The following is a 22472-nucleotide window of genomic DNA, read 5'->3' as shown; positions in this document are numbered from 1 at the left end:
GACGTTATCGTTGGCTGGGCATTCTAGATATCTTAGTAATCGGCATACCCCTCTTCTGCCACGTTTTCGGCTGTAAAATGCGCCAGATAAGCCTGCCAGCACGGCCTGGAATCGCAACGATCACTAGCTGAGGCGTACGCAGTGGATGAACGCTCTCCGCGTTACCGGAGACGCTCAAATACGATGCGATGCGCTTTGCCCCCACCTTTGGAGCTTGCCTGGCTCTTTCCTGTATCGTAAAAGGCGTGTTCGCACCAAGCCAAGGGTCGGCTTATTCGGCACTGTGCCCGCAAGAAGTCGGTGGTTATGGCAACACCACGCCAACGAGGGCTCGCCAGCGCGTCAGTGTTAGTCTGCACGCGTTCTGCTAACTTGCTCGTGGAGCAATGAACGTTACGGCGAAAAAACGTGAATTTAGTATAGAAAACATTGCCCAAAAACAAATAAATCAACTTAAAAAAAAAAACATCCACTATCGGTAATTCGAACTTGTGACTTGCAAAACAACGTACCTAGGGCTACAGACCACGCGGCCATAAGCTAGCGCTGCCAGGGGCGGAATATAAAGTATATAATCTATGGTCAGTTTACATTTTTATTTAGCTTTAGCATTTCAAGCAGCCGAGATGACTATTTCTTGTACAGCGCTCGTGCAGTAAGTTTTCCCCAAATTCCCACAATATGTAATTTCTAGCGACTGCATTCCTTAGGCGGAAAAGCGTTCGCAGATGTATGGGTGGGCTGCTGACCACTATGCTAGTTCAGCCAGCGCAAAAGGTGCTTCCCGCACCTTGGTTTTACGCTGTACGATAAAAGTTTCCGTTGATTTTAGTTCATTAGTACCTATATTAACTCCGCTGACTCTTCTCCCGCCTTCAATTGGCCTTAGATTTTTCTACTAGCGTACCAGTCAGCGAAGCATCGCATTTGGGCTTGTGTGGAGCGACTTGGACTTGGAGCTTATACAGTCGACAAACGAACAAACTAAAGTGCCCGGCCGACGAAACAAACGGTGGGCATTCTGATTCTGTCGGAGGGTCTGCGATCCATGCAGTAGCGCAGTCAAGGCAAGCCATCTCGTTTCGACGATACGAGACGTCATAAAAAATCGGTAAGGAGGACGCAGAGAGGACAGCATTTTTTAATTGCTTTTTCTACTTAATAAAGTCGGTTGAACGCAGCGAGAGTGGTCGAAAGATTGCCTAGAGACTCCAGACTACAATTTGGGCTAGTAATTGTTGTTACAGGTGTTGTGACAGGTTGATTTAGCCTTGCAACGCGTGCCTGCTCCAGTCGTAACGATTGATCCGCCGCGATGCTCAGTGGCTATGGCGTTGCGCTGATGATCGCAAGAGGGCGCGGGTTCGATCCCGGCCGCAGTAGCTGCTTTTCTGACGGGGGCGAAAAGCGAAAACGCCAGTGTGTCGCTATTTCGGCGCACTTTAAAGATCCCCCGGTAGTCAAAATTAATCCGGAACCCTCTACTACGGCGCGCCTGATAGCCCAGGCGTAGCTTCGGCGTGTGAAATCCCACAATCAACCAGTCGTAACGATTGCCACCACGTTTAGAACACAAAAGTTGTAGGGATGAGCTGACCCATTAGGTGACGGCCACCTGTGCTTTTTCTGCGAATGTGAGTCTAGCTAGAAGGTTGGACACAGTGCAAGGCTGTGAATAGTGAGATATCCGCACACTCGCGCCTTTGAGCAGAACTAAACGATAGAGAAGTTGAGACATTATAAAAAAATCTCGGGCAGGCTCGGAAATAAATACTAACGCACTTTCGTTTCACTTTAAGCCTCGCTGGACTCACCGGACCGAACTAGAAGTGAATTTAACAACGTATGTGTACGAGCTAGTTGGTACTCCATTATAACTCCGTTAAGTGCAGCAAAGAAAACACAAGATGTGGGAGACAAGGAGCGGCGCTACTTACAAGTTTATCACGCACGAAGTTTATCACGCAGTGGCATGATAAACTTCTTAATCATTTAAGCGTGTTCTTCTTTTTTATTTATATGCCCCGTTGTTGTTATTAAAATTCAGTTGTACGTAGCGCTGGTCCTTGTCTCCCACTTGAATTTCACAGTATAGCCTGGACGCTGAACTACCGCTGGGTCGAAATGCGGAACGAAATCGTGGAATGAACGTTTCTGCGATTGCCTTTATTTTGCGTCTGTTATGAGCAACTCACCCCACTGAGGGCGCAGTTTTTAACGTCAGTGTAGGCAGCACAGAAAGGAAGGAAGTGGGGTTGGAAGTTTTTGGTTTGTGCTGGAGACGCCCTTTCCGGTGAGTCTGCCAAAGCTATCTCTGCCTTCTCCACACTCCTGTGCTTTCACACTCAGAACATGAATCTTTTCGTGAACATGACGTCATCTGACTGTCAACTAGAGCCACGCTGGAATGAATCGGGCGCGAACACGCTTGAACTGAGGCCGAAGTCGATTGATTGATTGATTGTAGGGTTTAACGCGCCGACGCAACGCAGGCGATGAGGCGCGCTGTAGTGGAGGGCTCCGGATTAATTTTGACCACCTGGGGAGAGGCCGAAGTCCTTGAAGAGCTCTCGGTAGTGCCACTTGTCTCTGCCATGAAAACAAAACCTAAACTCTTACGGATTTCTTGAAAATAGTCACTTTAGGAAGTGCCATCACTACACGTTTAGGAATAACCACGGGGAGCTACAACCCACAACATTCGAAGTATGCTGGCATTGTGGGTCAGTTTGAGACCCTGTCGTTGCCGACATTGATATCCAATGATCCGCTCTTATCTTCGGATTTGCAGCTAGAGCTGCTATCGCAGAAACGAGGTACGCTGGAGTCGCAAGTGGAACTCTTTTTTTACTAAACTCAAGTGCTAATGCGCTTTCATTTCGAGTCGTTTTTTTTTTTTCTTTTTTTCTTTTTCAGAATGTGATGAGGGGCACGCACTACCTATTTTGCCTCTTCTTAGTGTGAGCGCGCCGGTTACGTCACTTGCGAAAAACCCTTCCTGTTCTTGAACATCTTGAAGTAGAGAAAACTCGACACGGACACAAGAAGGAAGCAGACAGGTCAAGTCCTGTGTGCGAACCCAGCTAAGACAAAGAACGCCGAGCCAGGATGAAAGAGGAAGGCGCGTCTTTCTCGCGCTGTCAGAAACGTTCCTAACGCTGCGCTCCGCCGCTTCGTTCGGATGTCTCTGCTCGCTGGTCGATATGTAGTGTATCTGTGTTGTGGTGTTGGTGTAGGCGTGGATGATGCAGGACCACTAGTTGATCGTGCGGTGGAAAGTCGTGCGCAACCTGGTCGAAATACGGAACTTTTTGCGTCGTGTCACATTATATATGAAAAATCTCGGGTTGTTTCGCGTCGTTAGCGTCGTTTAACTTTTCATAATTGTCTAGCCATGAGGAATGCGGGCTAGAACTGTATAATTGACGCAAGACAAATTGTGCGATGTGTGAATGTATTTGCTAATTCGTATATGCATAACCCAGTTTAACACTATAACCGTGCTAAACCAAGAATCACCGAGGGGCAACATCCCTATCTCACGATAATATCGACTAAAATACTTAAAACGGTGCTTAATTTTGTTCACACTTTAGTAGCTCGAAAATTTGCTCCGAAATTACAAATTTTGCAGGACATAAATGAAAACAACTCTTAAAGAGCATCTTGAGGTAACTGCTAGATCGCTTTACTTCTCTTAACTCTTTCGCTACCGCAGAAAATTGACCAATTTTGGGGGGTCCCAGAAAACATTTTGTTTTCTGCTAAAAAAATATTTAGGCACTAATTGCAGGAGCACAAAATGCAGATTATTTAACGGCCTTTCCAATAACACCAGTTTTTTAAAGGTTTTCATATATCATAGTTGTGAAAAAAAATATCAAAATCAAAAGTTTTGTCAAGTTGTCGAAAAAAATGATAAAAAAGGAGTTGTGTATATCAAACCACCGGTAGTAGAAAAAAATTAGAATATACATTTTGCAGGGAAACATTTCAAAAACACACCCTAAAAAAAATGTCGACTTGCGCGGAACAGTTTTTCAGATATAAAAAAAAAATGTAAGCACGCACGGTGCTCGTGTCATGCGGTGAAGCCCAACCTCTAATTCAAACTGTGCAATTTTGGGTGGTTCCTTGGAATAAATCTGGCGGTTTGACGTTATCAGAGGCACCAATTTGCCCCCACATAACGTAAAAACATCTTGTCAATGGCTGACTTTGCATTTACAGCGAGCACAATATTTGGGACAAGCACGCGATGCAGAAAAAAACATGCATGAAGTTGAAAACGGAACGCCGTGGCTGATGTTTGTTGTCGTTCACGGTCAGTTATCTCTCAAAACATAAAGCTGAGCTTTATTATCATCTTCTTACTCGCAATTGTAGCCTTGCTCGCAAAAATGAGGTACGATGAGCTAGAATCGTCCCCTGCGATCTTTGGCCGAGTAGCAGTCGCGCGCTAAAAAAGATCAGCACAACGAGCCTCCTCTAATGCAGCGCCACCTAACATTTTTCAAATGAAACAGTACAAAAACTTGTCAGAGACTCCGTCCGAATAGACAGTTCAACTAAGCAGCAACATTAGACACCCGGATATACCCTCGCATGAAAACGAAACTGGAAGGCGAACAGCTGGCAGTGTAAGGCCGGTTTGAAGCGCTGTCCTCGGCGGAACAGATATCTGGCGACTGGGTGTGACCTTTTGACTTGCATCTGAAGTTCTTATCGCAGAAATCGGGTTAGGGTGGGGGGAAATGAGGAGCGGCGTGCTTTGTTCGAGGATCAGTCACGGACGCTTCAGGCGCCATGGCAGTTAGCCTTGAAGTTGGGTAACTGCGTAGTTGCGCTAAATATGAATTTCACGATGCAGAAACGAAACCGAAACTGTTGTAAACTGTTTGGGAATGGTCCTGGGGTAAGTAGAACTACCAGAGTACATAGGACAACTTGCGCAAAGGCAATAAAACTGCCTAAAATCATAAAGTAGCTTTGCAACCAGGCACTGCTTGACATTTTCAGCCGATTTCTGGGATTATTACTGTCAGAGCGTGAACCTGACGATTGAAAATCGTTTGCTAGTTCCCCATTCACACCCTGATAGCAAAAAACAAGCGCTGGTGCAGAGTAATTACGAGTTGCACGCATTCTTCGTTGGTAGCCTTGAGGCGCGATGACCACGCCCCTTTTCCACAACCAGGTGATTCAAAAGCGTGTCAAAAATCACGTTTCCGTTGCAAAAATGAAAACAAAACTGATTTTGAAAGGCCATTTTCTGATCTAACTCCGAACAGCTTTACTTGTTCGAGAAACGCCTGGAACGCTATGAAAAGGCGCTCCCAAAAGCATCGATCAAATTGATCGATTTTGATAGGCGCGGTAGCGAAAGAGTTAAAAGCAGCTGGAACGGGATGAATTTTAACGCACCGCGGTGGTTCAGCGGGTAAGGTGTTGTGCTGCGGATCCCAAGGACGCTGGTTCGATCCCGGCGTCGGTGGCTGCTTATAAAGATAAAAAGCGAGAACACCTGTGTGTCGAGATTTTGGTGCGCGTTTTAAGATATCCAGGGAATCAAAATTAATCCGGAGCCGCCCGCTACGGCGCGCCTCGTGGCCCAGGTGTAGCTTCGGCGCGTTGAACCCCGCTCCCCCTCCCATATTTTCTTTAGAACGTGATGAAATTCGTAAATGGCACAGTCAATCTACGCTGATCTACTTATAGGCGCGGTGAGGAAAGATTAAAACTGTTTCCTTGCCGCGCCTTGCCTTGGGAGCCATCCCGTGGTTTTAAGGCCTGTAAAGGGTGCTTCACCACAAGGGTATGCTTAATGTCAGAGAGCCAACTTCTTGGAGGCGGGCGTGGTGGTGCTGAATGCAAGTGAAGTTTGATGAGATCGTATCAATACCAGCGCCGTATACATAAACCCGACAGTGCTGAATCGAACTGACAGAGACCTGTTTTGAGGCAAGGGTTGAATTGAGACAAAAGATAATTTGACTGGCTCGGCAAGACGGGTTCTGGTTGGGCAAGGCGAAGGTGGCGCCGCCCCTCGAAGCAAGGAGCGTTCGCTTCGATGAAACCACGGCCTCCGCGATCGGCTGCCGGAGGCCATGATCAAACTTGCCGTGATTACAACCTTTTCTGCCGAGTTTACTTGCAATAAAGTTTACTTACAATCTTTAATTGATTTTACTATGTTCGGTTTACACGTTTTTATACCTACCTTTTGGTGGTAATCACATCTCTTCATTAAATAACTTCTCTGCCGCTCTTTGCCCTCGTTGGCCTTGCGCCATTAAACACCAACCATACCATCATCATCATCATAAAGGGATTTAGGATTGCTGAATCTCACCACATAACGAAGGAGAACTTACAACTGTGTCTATTTATTTTCCTCGCTTCTAAGCACTGTGGTGTCCGTAACCGGAACCGCTGGTGGCGTTTTCTTAGCCGCGCCTACATTCATGCCAGCTACATTGGCGTTCAAGTATCCAGGCCGGCCACGCTGTACCCGTCGTATTCTACTGCTAAAACTTGAATTTAGCTTTCCCGTCGAATTCCTGTATACAGGGCCACAAGAACTTGTTTGTGATATTCCTCGTGAACAATATTCCAATGGCACATGCCCTCCCAAGGCGGGGCCGAAACGTTGAATGTCAACCAACAACTACTTGTTTGAAGGCATCGCGGCACAAAAAAAAAGTCGCCAGCTTGGTCATGGCGACAAAGGATGGGAAGCGCAGAATGTAGTGGTCGGTGTTTAAACGATGCGGGCAGTTTTCAGCGGAGTGTCGTAGTTAGTCGCTGCTGTACCGCGGGCCCTGTTACCAAACGCTGGCTGCGCGGCTCCTGTTGGTGGCGCGCGGGTCTTTGAGCTATCCAACCACTCTTAATGCAGCGTGGTACTCTTTTTTGTGTGTGCAGTTATCTCGCACCTTTTCGACGCAGTTGTGTAACCCAGGTGCGAAAATATTTTGTATCAGCAACAGCCAAATCAATGTCCATTTTTAATGAAAATAGCAGTTCGACCCTCGGTTATGTGCTTGTGTTTTTAGTCTCAACCAACTGCGTTTCTATCAGACCGAACGGAATACCAGCTCTGCGAGGTGCTCAGTGGAGGCAATCCAAACTTCCAAGGCACCAACTACCATTAACGGCCGACCAGCAGCAACTATCGCTCAGTCACCTTGCGCACCACGCCGCAAAAATTTTTGTGTGTGGCGGGGATTGTACTGTGGTGGACATGGCAGGGCGGTGTAACCCACCGTCCTGCTGGAGGAAGGAGTGTACGAATCAGTAGAAGGCTGCCACCTGCCGCCGTTTCGTGAGGTGAGAAACGCTCGTGGTGTCACCTGTGCCTTCACGCGACAGCTTTTTGTTGTACGATCGCGTGTGCTTGGTATGCACACGTGTGCAGACGGTTCACGTGTGCTTGGTATGCGGCCGTGGAAGTTGACGCTCTTGAAACGAAGCCCTCTCGCTGCGTGGGCCGTGCGGAGGAGAAACAGTGGGAACGCTTGGTTCGGCAGCTGGAGCTTCGTGCAGCCGTTGCGGGTAACGAAAAGACGCTGTGCTTCCAAGCATGAGAACGTGGCTTCGATTGTCGGCAGTGGTTTCTTGCTGGTGGACGCAGAAAGTAAACGAGCCTGTGCAGAGAAGGGTGCAGCGGGATCAAGACGAGACTAAAACGAGACACGTGAACGCGTGAACCGTTCCCCAGCGAACACTCGTAACGTCATGCAAGTTTGGCTCTGAACGCTACGCGATATGCCAATTCCTCGCCGAACGGCGAAAAAGCGGGGTTCGGCAAAAGGTGTTTTCGGAGTGCGATTGCGAATATTGGTTTGCGTTAAGGCGCATTCCCGCCCGCTATTCACGTAGCCCTAAGCAGGAAAGGGGTGGGTCTGCGTCCCCCGCCAGACCCTGTGGGATCACTGCGGCGCGCCGCCTTGTTTACCAAGAGGCCAAGGTTACTAGTTCGCTTTACCAAGGTCGCGCGGACCGCTGTGTCGCCTCTGGCGCCCGCATCGCGTCCCGCGCATCTATTCTATCCGGATGTGGCCCTTGACTGGCGAACCGGCTGCTGCCCCCCCCCCCCCCTTTTTTTTTTTCTGTAATGTTTTTCTGTTACCGACGAAAATTTGTCTTTGCTTGCGAAAGACATCTCGACCTCTCGCTCTACGATCGGTTTTAAGGCTTTTCTCGTCTGTTACTGCCAACTGCCACAATTATTTTTCTTCATAACATCACAGCAAGAACGTACTGTTTTTTTTTTTTGTTGTTGTTTTTCATTGCTCCACAATGCATCCAACTGGCCAGTCGCTGCTTCAAGGGAGATTTTTGGAGTAAAAACTAAGCCCCACATACCGGTAATTTAGCTCAAGCAGATTATCTGCGTTGTGACATCACGTAATGTAAAACGTCATGCTTGCATTGCGCGGTGTGGTGTCACATGCCAAACCAGATTTTTCGAGTCAAATATAGCCCTCGTTATTGACCTACTTTGCCACTTCAGTAGCGATGATTTGTCATTCAGGTGTATTGCGGTGAAGCACACCTACGGGCACTTTCGGGAGTCCATTGTGCACGCTGAGAAGAAATAATCAAGGTTTCGTTCAGCGCGGTCGCAGTGATAGTAACCCTTTTGGGGGAAGTACTTGATTTGTTGTTTAAACAGTGAACGGGCTCTCGGGAAAAATGTTCTTCTTTTGTCCGACTTTTTGTGGATACCTTATTGACTTTTTTGAGCGCTCAGATTTTTTTCTGGTTGAAGCGAGGCGGATTCCTTTGCAGCGCGATGTAAGCGGAGCGCCCAAACAAGAACAAAAAAAGGCGGGAGTACGAGACTTTTTCATTTGCGGCTGCAACGCGAAGTCACCGATTCTTTCGGAAACCGATAGGAAGGCGCATTGTGTGCGATTTAACAAATTGCTACTCGCGGTTGTTGAATTTTTGTTGAAAAATAAATGCGCATACGACCGGAGCACTGAAGTACAATGGCGAAGACGCAGTCGAAAAATAGAGAGAAAACAAAGAACAGCCTTGCGGAAGAACAGAACGAACCTCGCGGGTGGGCCGGTTCTCTTCGTAATAAATGATTCAAACCGCCTGCGTTGCACTTCGCACATTCAGAGATATTGGCGCCACGGGTTTGCTTCTTTCTCTCGGCTCGGTCGGTTCCCCTTTCGGACGAGACGACGTGTACCTCGTCCAGGGAGTCTCTGTGCGCTGGCGAGTAGATCCACTCGAGATACGGCCCGAGGGGCTTTCCCGCCTCCCCCCGCAGCCACAGACGTTTGGTAAATGTGCTCTCGCGATAAGAATGCGATAAGACACGCGGCTTGCCATGCGGCCAAGCGCACAGATTAAGGACGAGTATTTTTGCTGCGAAATATATTTCGCAGATTCGTGCAGCGAAATTTCTTATTTTAATGAAATGCCCCCCCCCCCCCCCTCCTTCCTGTTTTTCTTTCCTGTTTAGCTGCTGCTCGACATCTAAAAATAAATAGTCGATACAGTTCAGTAGGCACAAGGATTTTGCGCCGCACTTACGTTGCTGGGTGGGTATTTAAAAACTGTGAGGTTTTAACTCGCCGAACCGAAGCTACATCTGGGCTATAAGGCGCGCCGTAACGGAGGTATCCGGATTGATTTCGACCACCAGGGGATCTTTAACCTGCGCTGAAATCTCGACCCGCGGGAATCTCCACTTTTCAGGCGGTTATTTAACAAGAATGTTGAGTATTATTTGATTGTATTTTATAATTAATTATTACGTTAATTATTTTAAAACTGAGAAATTAGTTTTTTTTAATAGCATTTTTAACGCTGTGAAATTGGTGTCGATTTCGGACAAGTCGCGTAGTCATGTCGTGCAAGACATGCTTGTTCCGGGCAAGCCCGCGTGTCAAATGGGCTGGCACCGTGCGCCTGGTGAAGCAAGTGACTCACTACGCCAACGGTGGTGTTCCCGTATGGCTGTCTGCTTGTCGCGCAGTTCCTACACGCCGGTGCTGTACTCAGCGGTCGTTGGCTGGCGGTCCCTGAGAGAGCGCCGTACGGCGGTTATATATCACCGCTTATATGTCACCTCCCCCCGCCCCCCCTCCCCCACCACCACCACCACCACCACCTCTTTCTGTTGTCGTTCTGCGCTTCATCGCTCGTCCGTATGACACCTAAACTATGTGGTCAACTGAGGGCGCGACGAAAAATAGCGTGAGAAGGAAGGCATGCATCCCTTCGCCGCCGTCTAACGTGTCTGTCGCATTCTCTCGGGTGTTTTTTTCCACGACTACATCCCATCGTGTTGTTTGTATGAGTCCGGGCTGCGTTGGTGACATTTTTGGCCCCCCGCCCTGTGGTACACGCAGCAACGAGTTCGCGCGCGTGGTGGCGGAGGAGTACCTGCGCTTTTTCGAGTTCTCCGGGCGGACCCTGGACGCCGCGCTGCGCATGTTCCTGCACCGGTTCTGCCTCATCGGCGAGACCCAGGAGCGCGAGCGTGTTCTGGTTCACTTCTCCAAGCGCTACCTCGATTGCAACCCGGGCGCCTTCAAGTCCCAAGGTACGGCACGCCATTCTTTTTGAAAAAAATATTTTTAGGGGTGACTGTAATACGAACATGTTTTCGCAGTATCGGCTTAGGAAATAGGGTAACTCTGTTAGATAGTCAACGCGTGTTGGGTAAGTATTCGACTAGTAATTATTACTTTTTTATGCGAACTACGCCTAGAAAATCAGCCCGTGTTGGTAAGTATTTGACTAACAACTATTTCACACAAACTACTGAGTGCACTTGTACCAGTAAATGGGAACTTCACACGATAGCAAACCGGATCAGAGAGAGGCGTCCTTTGTTTATTTTTTTAACGAGGTGGTGTAAAGACACTTTACCTGCTCAAGGCAATCGTTCTCTGTAAGTGTGCTCCATGAATTATTTAAACATTTTTTTTAGTGTAAATTTGCAAAAAGCTAAATTTTATACAGCTATTGCGGACCTCGCTTCCAATATGTTGACAGTGGAAATTTTGCCTTCAGAAAATTGTCTGCAGCTTGCCTTGATTGGTCGACCAAGTATGGCCTCTAGCATTCACCAGTGTTCCGAGTAATTCATAGTCTGCCGCGAGCGCCGAACTCGCCGTTAGTAGCGCGGGGCGTCTGCAAAAGCGTATCGTTAATCGCCATGGCAGCGGCTTAAAACGTCGCTGGTACTGTTGCCACCAATATGCTTTGGTTGGTTGGTTGGCGCAGGGGTGCCGGCAACCACCGTCATTCGCGTGTCGCTATTTAATGTGTAAGTATTCTTTGGCGAGCACTCCAGCAAAATCTGTCCGTAACGCGAAAAGTGTAACCCCTTGTATCGGCCAAATGGGTAATTGCCGAAGCTAAGACATTTAATCCTTACAATAGTGTAAATTTAGCTGATTAGTAGCTCAATCGAAAAGGAACAATTGAAACAAAAACAAAAACAATTGAGCAGGGAGAACCGTTCTCGTCAATTATGGTGATGATTGCTATTCGTTTCCCTTTTGTAGTGGGGTGATGGCGTGTCATCTTACCAAAAAGGACTAATATACCTATGTTTTCCACTCTTAATTATACCAGCGCTGCTTAGGGCAGGCACAAAAAACTTATTAGGCACAAAATACTTTTTTTTTTTCCTGTTACAGGTGGTAACTGTCCTATGCAATATTCCCCTCTGCTTTTTGTCCACCACCATTCTAATATTCTTTTCGTCGCCTCGACAGCCTTTAAGGTAACTTCTTCTGTGCTACCCTTAAATCATAGGGCTTGTGGAAGCCGAATATTTCCCTCGTGTAGATTTGGATGGGTACCCTCGCATTCTAACACTATGTGCCGCATAGTTTCTGTCGCATAGCCGACACAACGCAGGCGATGAGGCGCGCCGTAGTGGAGGGCTCCGGATTAATTTTGACACCTGGGGATCTTTAATGCGCTGAAATCTCGTACACACGGGCGTTTTTGCTTTTCGCCTCCATCAGAAAAGCGGCCGCCGTGGCCGGCTTGGAAGCTTACTTTCCCGCATCACAGGTGTGTGTGCAGAGAAGCCTTCTGTGAGGTTGCTGAGCTTAGCAAATAAAAATAACTGATCGGTTGGTGCGGTAATAGTTTAATCAATCAATCAATCAACCAATCAATCAATCAATCAATCAATCAATCAATCAATCAATCAATCAATCAATCAATCAATCAATCAATCATTTATTTATTTGCGTGACTAGAAACAGCCTGGGGCTCTTGTGCTGGCGCACGGAAACAAAAACGCACGAAACATGATGTACATATCTCGCAAAAAAAATATGAATACTATAATAGTAGGGGTTACACACAAGAAAACTACAAATTTTGACATAAACACACACAAAGACACACTTACAAGCACCCATTCATACACACAAGTAATGCCTAGCAGTGAGGCATATCTGGCTGAAGTAAACGAGACAATTAAAAAGTGAATATATAGAAAAGAACGAAAGTATAGCTTACGCTGAAGTCACAGAATGAAAGTCAATCAAATTCATAAACACAAGGGTAAAAGACGCAGAATAAGTAAAGTTGGCAGTTACGCCAATACAAACTCACAGACATGTTTGCGAAACAGAATAGTGCAATCATTAAATATATCCAGGTAATCCGAGTACTGATTGTATGTGCACTGCAGTCGGAACACGGGGCACAAGACATGCAGACATTTGGGGTTGTAAAAGGTATCATGTTTCCTGGTCAACTTTTGCGGCATGTAAAGAGGAACATGTTGTAGCAGCTCACCACAAGACACTATGCCATGAATAACTTTAAAGAGGAAGCGAATATCAGCCTTATTCCGCCTGGAGGTTAAGCGTGATAGCGTCAATGAAGAAGGTGATCCAGGGTTATAATTGCTACTATCGCCGAAGCGGTGGTTGAAGATGGATATAAACTTATTTTTGACCCTTTCGATAAGCATACGGTTTGTTTTGCACGTGCTGTTACCAGACTACAGATGCATACTCAAGCTGAGAACGACATATATAGTTGGGCAGAGCTTGCGAAGAGAATTCGGCTCGTTGAAGTCCTTCAACATGCGACACTACGCCAAGCAATCAAAGAATTCTACGAATAATTACCTGGATACGTAGAGAGAAGCTCAGTTTACTGTCGAAATTGATGCCTAGGTCATTAACCTGTACTACACGTGGTAGTAATTCCATTGATTGATTGATTGATTGATTGATTGATTGATTGATTGATTGTAGGGTTTAATGAGCCGACACAACGCAGGTGATGAGGCGCGCCATAGTGGAGGGCTCTGGATTAATTTTGACCACCTGGGGATCTTTAATGCGCTGAAATCTCATTCACACGGGCGTTTTTGCTTTTCGCCTCCATCAGAAAAGTGGCCGCCGCGGCCAAGAATCGAACCCGCGTCCTCGTGCCCAGCAGCACAACGCCTTAGCCACTGAGCTACCGTGGCGGGTGGGGTAGTACTTCACCGTTGATGCTACAGGAGAACAATATGTTGTCGGTTTTTCTTGTGTATGTCATTACCTTAGTTTTAGATGTGTTGATGAAGAGTTTGTTGCATGAGCATTAATGCAAAAAGGACGAGATTGCTCTCTGGAGAGCGGAACAGCTGGCAGTGTTCGAAGCAGATTTAAATAATTTTACATCATCGGCATATAAAAAAAAATTACATTCATTAAATACTGGTGAGACCTCATTTACAAAGGTTGAGAAGAGAAGTGGCCCAAGAACTGAGCCCTGAGGGACGCCACTGGTGGCCTCATAGAAAAGAGAAGGCTGCCCATTTACACGCACAAAATATGACGTATTGCATAAATAATTGCATGCCTGCAAATAATTGCATGCAACAACGGTATCACTATCAAGCTGAGACAGTTTTTTGAATAAGAGCTCCTGGCAGACGACATCAAAAACCTTGCTCAAATCAAAGTAAATGACATCAAGTTGGCCTCTCCCTTGCACAGCTTCCGAAGCATGCGGCATAAAGTCGACAAGATTGGTAGTGGTTGATTGCCATGCTGCTCAGGCATTATGGTTTCTGGAAAAGTAGCAGATTGAATTGAATTATTAAATACGAACGTTAGGATTGGAGTCAGAAGCTCCCCAAAAGTTTTCAATATTGCAGATGAAATGCCATCAGGGCCGCAAAAAAATGATGGTTTGAGCCGCTTGAGGGCTTTACGAACGTCATCCTCGGTAATTCTTGGAACACAGAAATTAGATGATGCAGAAGAGGAGTTGGACAGGTGGTCAACGTCACTTTTTAGGGACACAGAGCTGAGTTTATCTGCGAAGGCATTCGCAACCTCTTCAATAGGGTCATCATTGGCCGCCTTGCTGGCAGTTTGGGAGCAAACGCATTGCCAGAAACTTTTCTGGTCACGCGTGGCGCTGCTACTGCTGATGATAATAATTGGCGGTGAAAAAATTGGTGACCGCGCCGCTGCCGCGTCAAGGTCATAACAAAAAGGCAGAAAAGGAAAAAAAAGTCTGAGGGCCCCTAGGCATTTCTTGTGGATTGTATATGCAAACACATAAATGTCCACTTGAATGCCTGAGATGCCTTGCTTCGCCTCACGTTTTCCGAGAGCTCTGTAATCTTGCCGCTTGAGACACTTTGCTTTGCAATCCGCTTTAACACTTTGCAATGGCTGTGATCTGTCTCTTCACTGCTCATTTCTTCTGCCATGTAATGGGAAAATTGGCAGCTATGGTGAATTTCGCTGCTTGTTCTTCTGTTCTCCATCTGCGGTGTTCTGGCATGGACGACCACCTCTCGCTACTGCTGAGTTTAAGCTTGGGCCCTGTATTTCCTCATGCTGTGGAATTTCTCGTGCTGTGGAATGCCTTGTACTATGGAATGCCTCAGAAGGAGCTGTTTTGGCATAGATGACCACCTCTCGCTACTGCCGAGTTTCTGCTCGCACTTTGGAATGCCTCCAAGGGAGCCGGTTTTCTGTTATAGATGTACACTTTTTTACTCAATGGGCTATTTGTCTTATGCCTTCAAGAAGCAGCTGCTTCTCATAAAAACCAGAAACTGTCATTGGCTGCCATTGTGGCTCAGTTGATATGATCACTTTGAAGGTGTTGGAGTTGGATATGGCAAGACGTGTTCTTTCAATGCCACCAAGGAAATGAAATGTTAAGGTTGCAGCGAAGCACCTTAAGATGTGTTTACATTAGGAGACAATTCTTGGAATTTCTGCACAACTTTTTTTACTTCATATTCTGTGACTTGCGGTTGCCATGATTAGCTTTACCAGGCCTGTTCATCTGGAACAAAGGTGAAGAAACAAAGTTTTTAGCACTCATGTGGCAAAAGGTGCTGTCCCAAATACGAAGGCATTCCCATGTGCCAAAACTGCGCATAAACGGAAAGCATTGCATAGGTAAAGTAAGGAAAAGTAGTGAGGTCTGTGTGCATAACAAGCAAATCTCAATTCCTTGCAAAAACAGCAAGGTGGAGGCTGTATTCAATGACTGAGCATAGTATTTCTTCTTCTTATGCACTAATGCACAATTTCGTCAAATTAGCCTGTTCCACAACTCCTAGGAAGGCTGAAAGCCCCACTGTCAATTACTTGCATTCACCAAGCTACGCTTGCTTGAAGTTATTTTCCAAGCAGTAACAGGAATATCTGAGAAAAGTCCCTTTCAATTCGAGATAACTGTGTTAAGAATAGCGCCCTTGAAAACAAGATCTTTTGTCAAGGTTTTGGTTTTGAGCGGTCTCAAATTTTCCACTCATGCCCCGACATGCACCGTGGGTGGCATCCTCTGTGGCAATGTGCACTGCACAGACATCAGGCATCACTTCTAATGCTTTAAAAGGAGCCATGAAGGCAGAATGCAAGTTTATTTTATTTGAAAGATTTCGTGTTTTATAGTGTCCCCAGTGCTTGTCCGGATGCAAACGATGTTTATTCACTGAGAAAATAATCAATTTACGTTAAAATTTTGATTTTCCCACTAATTCCTGTGTTATCGTGGTCTGCAATGACATCACGGGTACCGACTGCTCTGCAGCCGATTGGAAAGCCTTTGTTTACCGTTGGTGAACCTAGATGGCGCCACCATACTGTGGCAAGCCGTTTTCTGCCTCTGGTTTGTTTTTGACCATATTTGACCCTGGCTTGTTTTGTTCAGGGAGAAAATAATAATTTCGCGAAACAGAGTGCTCGCTCGACAAATATGGTAACGTAAGACACCGTTGCTTGCGTCAATCGGCCAGTGTCGTCTAAAACTACCTCGAAGCCCCGCAGTCCTGTGCAGCTAAACCAAGCATAGTTCGCGTAGTACCAACAGCAGTACGCATCGGTACTTTTATGTTTACGTGTGCTTTCGTAACTTCCACTGTGGGTCCCACCATTCTTACTGCGTTAAAAAGAATGTGGCCTAAATTCAAGCGCAAATAGCTCGTTCGGCAAGCTGATAAGCCCTGCCTAATTTGCGTTTGCTTTTGCCGGCCTCCGCCAATCGCAGAGCTAGCTGGTATGACATCATAGGTTCTGTTGCGGAAAATGAGCGAGTGGGTCGCATGGCCTTTTCTTTTTTTCCTAATTATGCAGCTTGTTTGAGCGCAGTTTACGTTAAAAGTGGTGTCAGTATGATTCTAACAAGGCCAAGGCAATCTTTTGAATGAACCAAAGTTGTGTTTTGTCTTCATGGCTCCTTTAAGGGGGACTTGCTTGATCACATCCCTATGGGACTGTCTGATTCATGACCTACAGGCTTTAAACCCGTCATGCTCCAATAAGTAAATTTTTAGTTTTATGAAAATATTCCCAATGGCCTAGTTTGCTTATTGAAAAATCTATCACTTCTGTTCAAAAATAAAAAAATAAAACTCTCATTTGCTCAACAGCAAGCGCCATGTTGTGCAAACTATCTAAACTAAAACGTGTTTCTTGTAAATGTTTTATTTTAGTGCAGAAGTGATATATAGTAATCCCTCCTTAACTTGAAGGCATAAAATTCGCTGAAAATTTTGAGATAAGCGGAGTTTCAAGCCAAGCAAAATGCCGAAAATTTGTGGCCAGGTCACTAAAATAAGAGCTAATGCTGGTAATAAAAGCTCCACTGCACAGGGGCACTTCCGTAATAAAGGCAAAAAGTTTCGCAGGAAAAACAAATTTTTATTGTTGCAGAAGAAATTCAATTCAATGCATCACATGAATTGTTCGTTGCCACGGCTACATTCTACCTCGTTGCAAAGGAGGCGCGGCATCTTTGTTGTTTCTGTCGTTCTGGCGTTTCTCTAGGCTCCTCGTCTTCCACATGATCAACTGCATCGTCCAAAGCTCTCTCAACGATGTAGCCGTCAGACAGCATTCCGGTAACAGGAACATCGGCCTCGTACAGCGTAAATTTGCCATTCACAATCGTGGTTGGTGTGTAGTGAAAGCTAAGCATTCAAACGGAGACCTTATCAGTTGTCAGTAGCAAACTTTGCCTTGTGTTTTTTCTGTCAACATTTCGAGATATAGGGAGGCAAATACATGGCGCCTATGGGAGGTAAATGCACGGCAAAAAAAGTTTGACTTCACTAATATTTATAAATATCGAAATTCGAGTTAGCAAGGGATTACTGTATTTCTAAAATAAGCAAACTAGGCTGATACAAACATTTTCATGGATCTGTAAAACTTTGTGTTGGTACATGATGGTTTTTAAGCCCATTGTTCATGAATTCTTAATTCTGGTGGAGGTGAAAAGCAAAAACGCCTATGTGTACAAGATTTTGGCACATGTTAAAGATCCCCAGGTGGTCAAAATTAACCCGGAGCCCTCCACTACGGCGTGCCTTATTGCCTGTGTTGCGTCAGCGCGTTAAACCCTACAATCACTCATCATAAATTGTTAAGTCCCATAGGAATGTGATCAGGTGAGTCTCTTTATTGTATGTACTGTTCACGGCGCACTCCTTTCAGACTGAGTTCCACCAACTAGCCTAGCACTAAACTTTTCCCTCCCCCAACCCCCTTGTTGGTCATGACCTTCAGCACACCAGTCGACATGCAGTTTCATTGCAGAAGCTCTGAAACAACACCAAAAATTGGAAATAGTGTTAGATGGTCATGGACTTCCATTATAAATTTTTCAAGTTCATAATATTAATAAAACAAATTCTTGTTTTCAAATTTGCAATATTAGAAATAAATGTATGTAATATAAGGTATATTTGGGTGTGCACACCCAAATGCACGAATGTTGTAAGGAGCACCAAGTCTGTTCTAGACTCCTGCCTGCCTCACCTGCATCTAAAAATATTAATGAACTGGCAGACGTTAATGAACTGGCATTAACAAACTTCAGGCCTGAACTGCTCGTGTGTGAAGCAGTGGAGTGTTTGAAAATCCCCGTCGCTGGTTTTACGTAAACAAATCTTTGGTGTGAGACCAAAGTATTCTTGCTCTAAAAGCACATCTTGTGGGCAGTGCACTGCATGCAACGCATGTTGAAAAGGGCTTAACTGCATATTTTGAATTAGCAAATAAATGTTCAACTTTCTGATGACTAGTTTTTTATGAAAAGATGTTTTGCTTATACTAGTTAACAAGTCACCTCACCAGAGCCAATGGTTTTCTTTGCAGGCTTGTGTAAGTTGAGCTGAATTTCTTTTACTAATACATTGCATAGGCTTCTTCTTGGGTAGGCATGTACCTAAGTTTGCTTTTAGACGTATTTTTAGCCAATGCCCACTGAGCCACCATGGTGGGTCAGTGGCTAAGGCTGCTAAGTGGCTAAGGTGGGCTGCTAAACCCACAGCGCAGGTTTTACACTGGTCACAATGGCTGCTTTTTAAATGGAGATGAAACGCAGAAACACCTGTGTGTTGAGATTTTGGCATAAGATGCCCACGTGTTCAAAATTAATCCGGAGCCCTCCACTACGGTGCGCCCCATAGCCCAGGTGTAGCTGCGGCCCATGGAGCCCCCCAAGGAGAAAAAAAAAAGAAAAAAAAAAGACCACTGAGACAAAAGTATCCTCTCACTTAGTAAATGCATGGAGCAGATTACTTCTTTCTTTTTTTCTTTTTTTTTCGATAGCTTGTAAACCCCCTTACTTCGGTTTTGAATGGCCATCTAACTACTATAAACTGTGTATTGGGGTACCATAAAGTTTCTGAAAAAAAATAATAAAGGGACCATGAAGACAACATACAACTTTTTCTTATTTGAAATATTGGACAGCTCATACCTTGCTACAATTTTGCTTGGCCGGAAACATTGCTGTTATCAGTGAGGAATTTATGTTTAAAGAGGGGGATTTCAAATCACTTGCTCATATGACATGGCAAGTGCTCTGTGGTGCATTTGGGTGAGCAACCATGAACGCTCGTCAGTTCGCAAACTCAGCACCATCATGAAAGAATTAAAAGTGGGAATCGAGGGTCAAGCTATGTGAAACTTGACAGGGTGTTTTGCCGCATAATACTAACCGTGCTTCACATAGCAGCATAACTATGGATTTCGTTCGTGCTATGGGCGATGAAACCAAATAGAGCTTGGCAACTTTAGCTCACCTAAGAAGGTAGCAAAAGAAACTTTTCTAGTTATATGTTTGAACAAACTCTACTGTAAAGAAATGTCCCTGGTTTTGTTGAATCACGCTGTAAAGAAATCTAGACCATGATTCCTTCATTCCCAAAGGAACCTGTGTTGAAACTTTCAGCTATTTTGTGTACGATACAAAGCAGATGAATTAAAAGCATGAACTTTTCAGGTGATCCATGCACTGTTTATCTTTGGCTGGGACTCCTATGGCGTGGGGCAAACTTCTCGCAAAGCTTTTGATGGTCGCACCTGAGGGCCCTTTTCCCATACACAAACATGCCCTACCCGAGTACACTCGTTGCACGTCCTAGCTGAACCTGGCTGACAGGTGTATTAATGAACAACTGCAGCAGTATTGCAAGCAGTGTCCTCCCAAGAAAATGGATTCGCCACGACCCCTGTTTGCCTGGGTCACCAATAACTGCGGGGGTGCAGTCAAAGAAAATGTTTACCCTACGGAGACTGCGGATAGCTCTAGAAGGCAAAAAAGAGCTCTGCACGTATACGACCCGTCTTTGTGATGTGTGACGTGACCTTCTGCATCACGTAAATATGAAATGAAAACAAGAGAGAGAAATACAAGTGTTAGTATTTATGAACAAACAAAGCATCATTTTCCATCAAACATCAGCTGGAACAGCTCTGAATGGTGTTATCTTTCAGTTAAACCATTGTGCAGCCCTTTGGGAGTCTTAATTAAAGCTTGAAAATGCTGCTCTCACAGTTAGGTTCTGTGCACCCAACAAAAAGCAAATCATTCTTCCTCCAACAGATTTCCTCATGCAACCAAATTAGCTTTTTGCAAAAGTGAACATTGTGCTCCTTGGTAGTACATTTATTTTTCACCAAAGTGGCCTTTTTTTTTTTTTAACTGAGCTGCAGTACTGGCTTGTTGAATTATTGAACAATAACTTCTGGTTCCTTGGTACTGTTAATTAAACTCTTCCTCTACCCTGTGCACTCATCTTAGCACAGAAAAAGGCCACTAGCTGATCTAAAAACTCCAGCACTTGCATTAACTATAAATACGTAATGGTGCTATCTTAAGTTCAGGCCAGTATGGTTGCTGTATGAGCCTGTTTGAAACGACTCTTGACTCTAAAAGTGTAATTTAAATAACAAGCAGGGGTTACACTGCATTTTATTCAGACTTGCAGCTGAAGTAATTTTAATGGGTGCAAAATGAATCAATTTGCTTTTACTAATTTGTGAATGTCCTTTGCAGATGCTGTGCACACTCTCACATGCGCACTAATGCTCTTGAACACTGACCTTCATAATGAGGTGAGTACTAGCGCCCGCTTCTGGCTTCTTTCTTTTTTTATTTTTCTGTGCTCATCTTCATCCAAAACTGACTATTTGGTCATATATTAGTCAACCTTTCATGACCAAAGAATAACATAATGTGCCTGCAGTTACAGTGAATTGCAAAATAAATTTAACAGTATGCATGCCTTTGTAGATTCATTTTTCTCTTTATTCCTCATGGCACAGAGCCTAAGCAAAATGATGAGCCAGGGTTCATTCAGTGTGGTTTCTTTGGGGTTGATTCTGATGTTAGCATTTTTAGGTGCTTACTCACTCACTAATTTACTCACTATTTAATATTAAAATGTGTTCACTATTGAAGAGAGTAGGAGGGCATTCATATTTAAATGAAAATTGTACGTAGCTACCAGTACACTTGCACAAATTAAGTTTGTGAGTCTTTCATGCTGTGTTAATGCAGTGTTAAGTCGGTTGATGTGTAGGCTATTTATTGCATTGTGCATGTACTGCATCTTGTCAAACTAGCTGGGTGCTCAGGCTAGTTGGTGTTCTATTATTAGTCATGTTCATTCCACTGCTTGGTACCAATTAGCTGGACTCAAAGCTACTGAAAGCAAACTGCTACTGAAAGCTACTGTGGGTACTGAAAGCAAAGTACCCACAGCCATTGACGTCAGTCACTGAGGGCCTAAGGTGAAGATAGTGAAGCTCAAGAGGAATGATACCCAGAAAATTAAGGTAGAATCATGCCATACATTCAGAAAGTTTTGTGTAGCCTCAAAATAGTAGGTGGGTGGATGCTAAGGTTTTTCTTTCGGCACTGGGTAAATTCAGTTGATGTCGCCAATGCCTGTGTTTGCTCACATGTATTCAATGGGGTCTGTCATGTGACTGATGATGTATTGATATGGATGCATGCCGGACTAAAATTAGTGAGACTATTGGACTAAAAGGGAACACAAATAATATATAAGGCGCTGAAATGGGTTCTTCATCATCTCAGCATTCACTGCAGCGACCTATCTTAAGGTGCTTAAATAATAGGGAGCAAAAGCAGCACACGGAATCATTGAAGCTATAGATAAGCAAAACAAAAAAAGCTGCTGAAGTTTTCCATCCATAGTAGTACTTTTGCCCAACAGTGAAAGTCATCTGAAAGTGTGGTGGACCCAAGGAATATGGTGGTTAACGCAGCTCTGTGTGTATTCTTGGAATTTATTTTTTCTTCTTTTTCTGTTTTAATGTCCACCTTCCTGCAAACCATGAAAAACTGTAGTTGAGAGTCAGCGCTTCTTGTCTTCTTGGCTCTGTCCTTGTTGTTTGGTATGTTTTTATATGTGAAGTATGTAATGCAGCATGGGGCATTGCAATAAATTCTTTACTTTACAAAAAAAAAACAGGAAAGAAGTTTGATATCTCCAAATTGTTTGATTCGTCAACGCAAGAGCAAGGAAACGGTTTGCATTTTTGTGAAGCAGCTAATCTGCTAAACTTTTTGCTGCATTAGAATTCGAATCCCCATTGTCACTGACCTTTGTTTAGTTTGTTTGTTTGTTAATTGCGTTGGCAATGAACTCGTCTTTGTAGCATCCATACTCTGAATAATTTGGCCTTGCT

At 44.9% G+C, this 22472-nt stretch overlaps 1 protein-coding gene across 2 annotated transcripts in view; it reads left to right on the top strand.

Moving 5' to 3' along the window:
- Efa6 (Exchange factor for Arf 6) overlaps positions 1–22472 on the top strand; it is a gene marked incomplete in the record, with an annotated part of 221222 nt that overhangs the window by 172462 nt on the left and 26288 nt on the right. For both annotated transcript variants that reach the window (XM_077686123.1, XM_077686124.1), the window contains 2 exon segments: positions 10374–10567; positions 20812–20870. In XM_077686123.1, the coding sequence (XP_077542249.1) occupies positions 10374–10567; positions 20812–20870 (253 nt within the window).

The sequence above is a fragment of the Haemaphysalis longicornis genome, unplaced genomic scaffold (assembly GCF_048455015.1).
Source record: "Haemaphysalis longicornis isolate Haplotype H1 unplaced genomic scaffold, Haemaphysalis longicornis Haplotype H1 scaffold_1, whole genome shotgun sequence".
Lineage (NCBI taxonomy): Eukaryota > Metazoa > Arthropoda > Arachnida > Ixodida > Ixodidae > Haemaphysalis > Haemaphysalis longicornis.
This window is presented reverse-complemented; position numbering and strand designations above follow the sequence as displayed.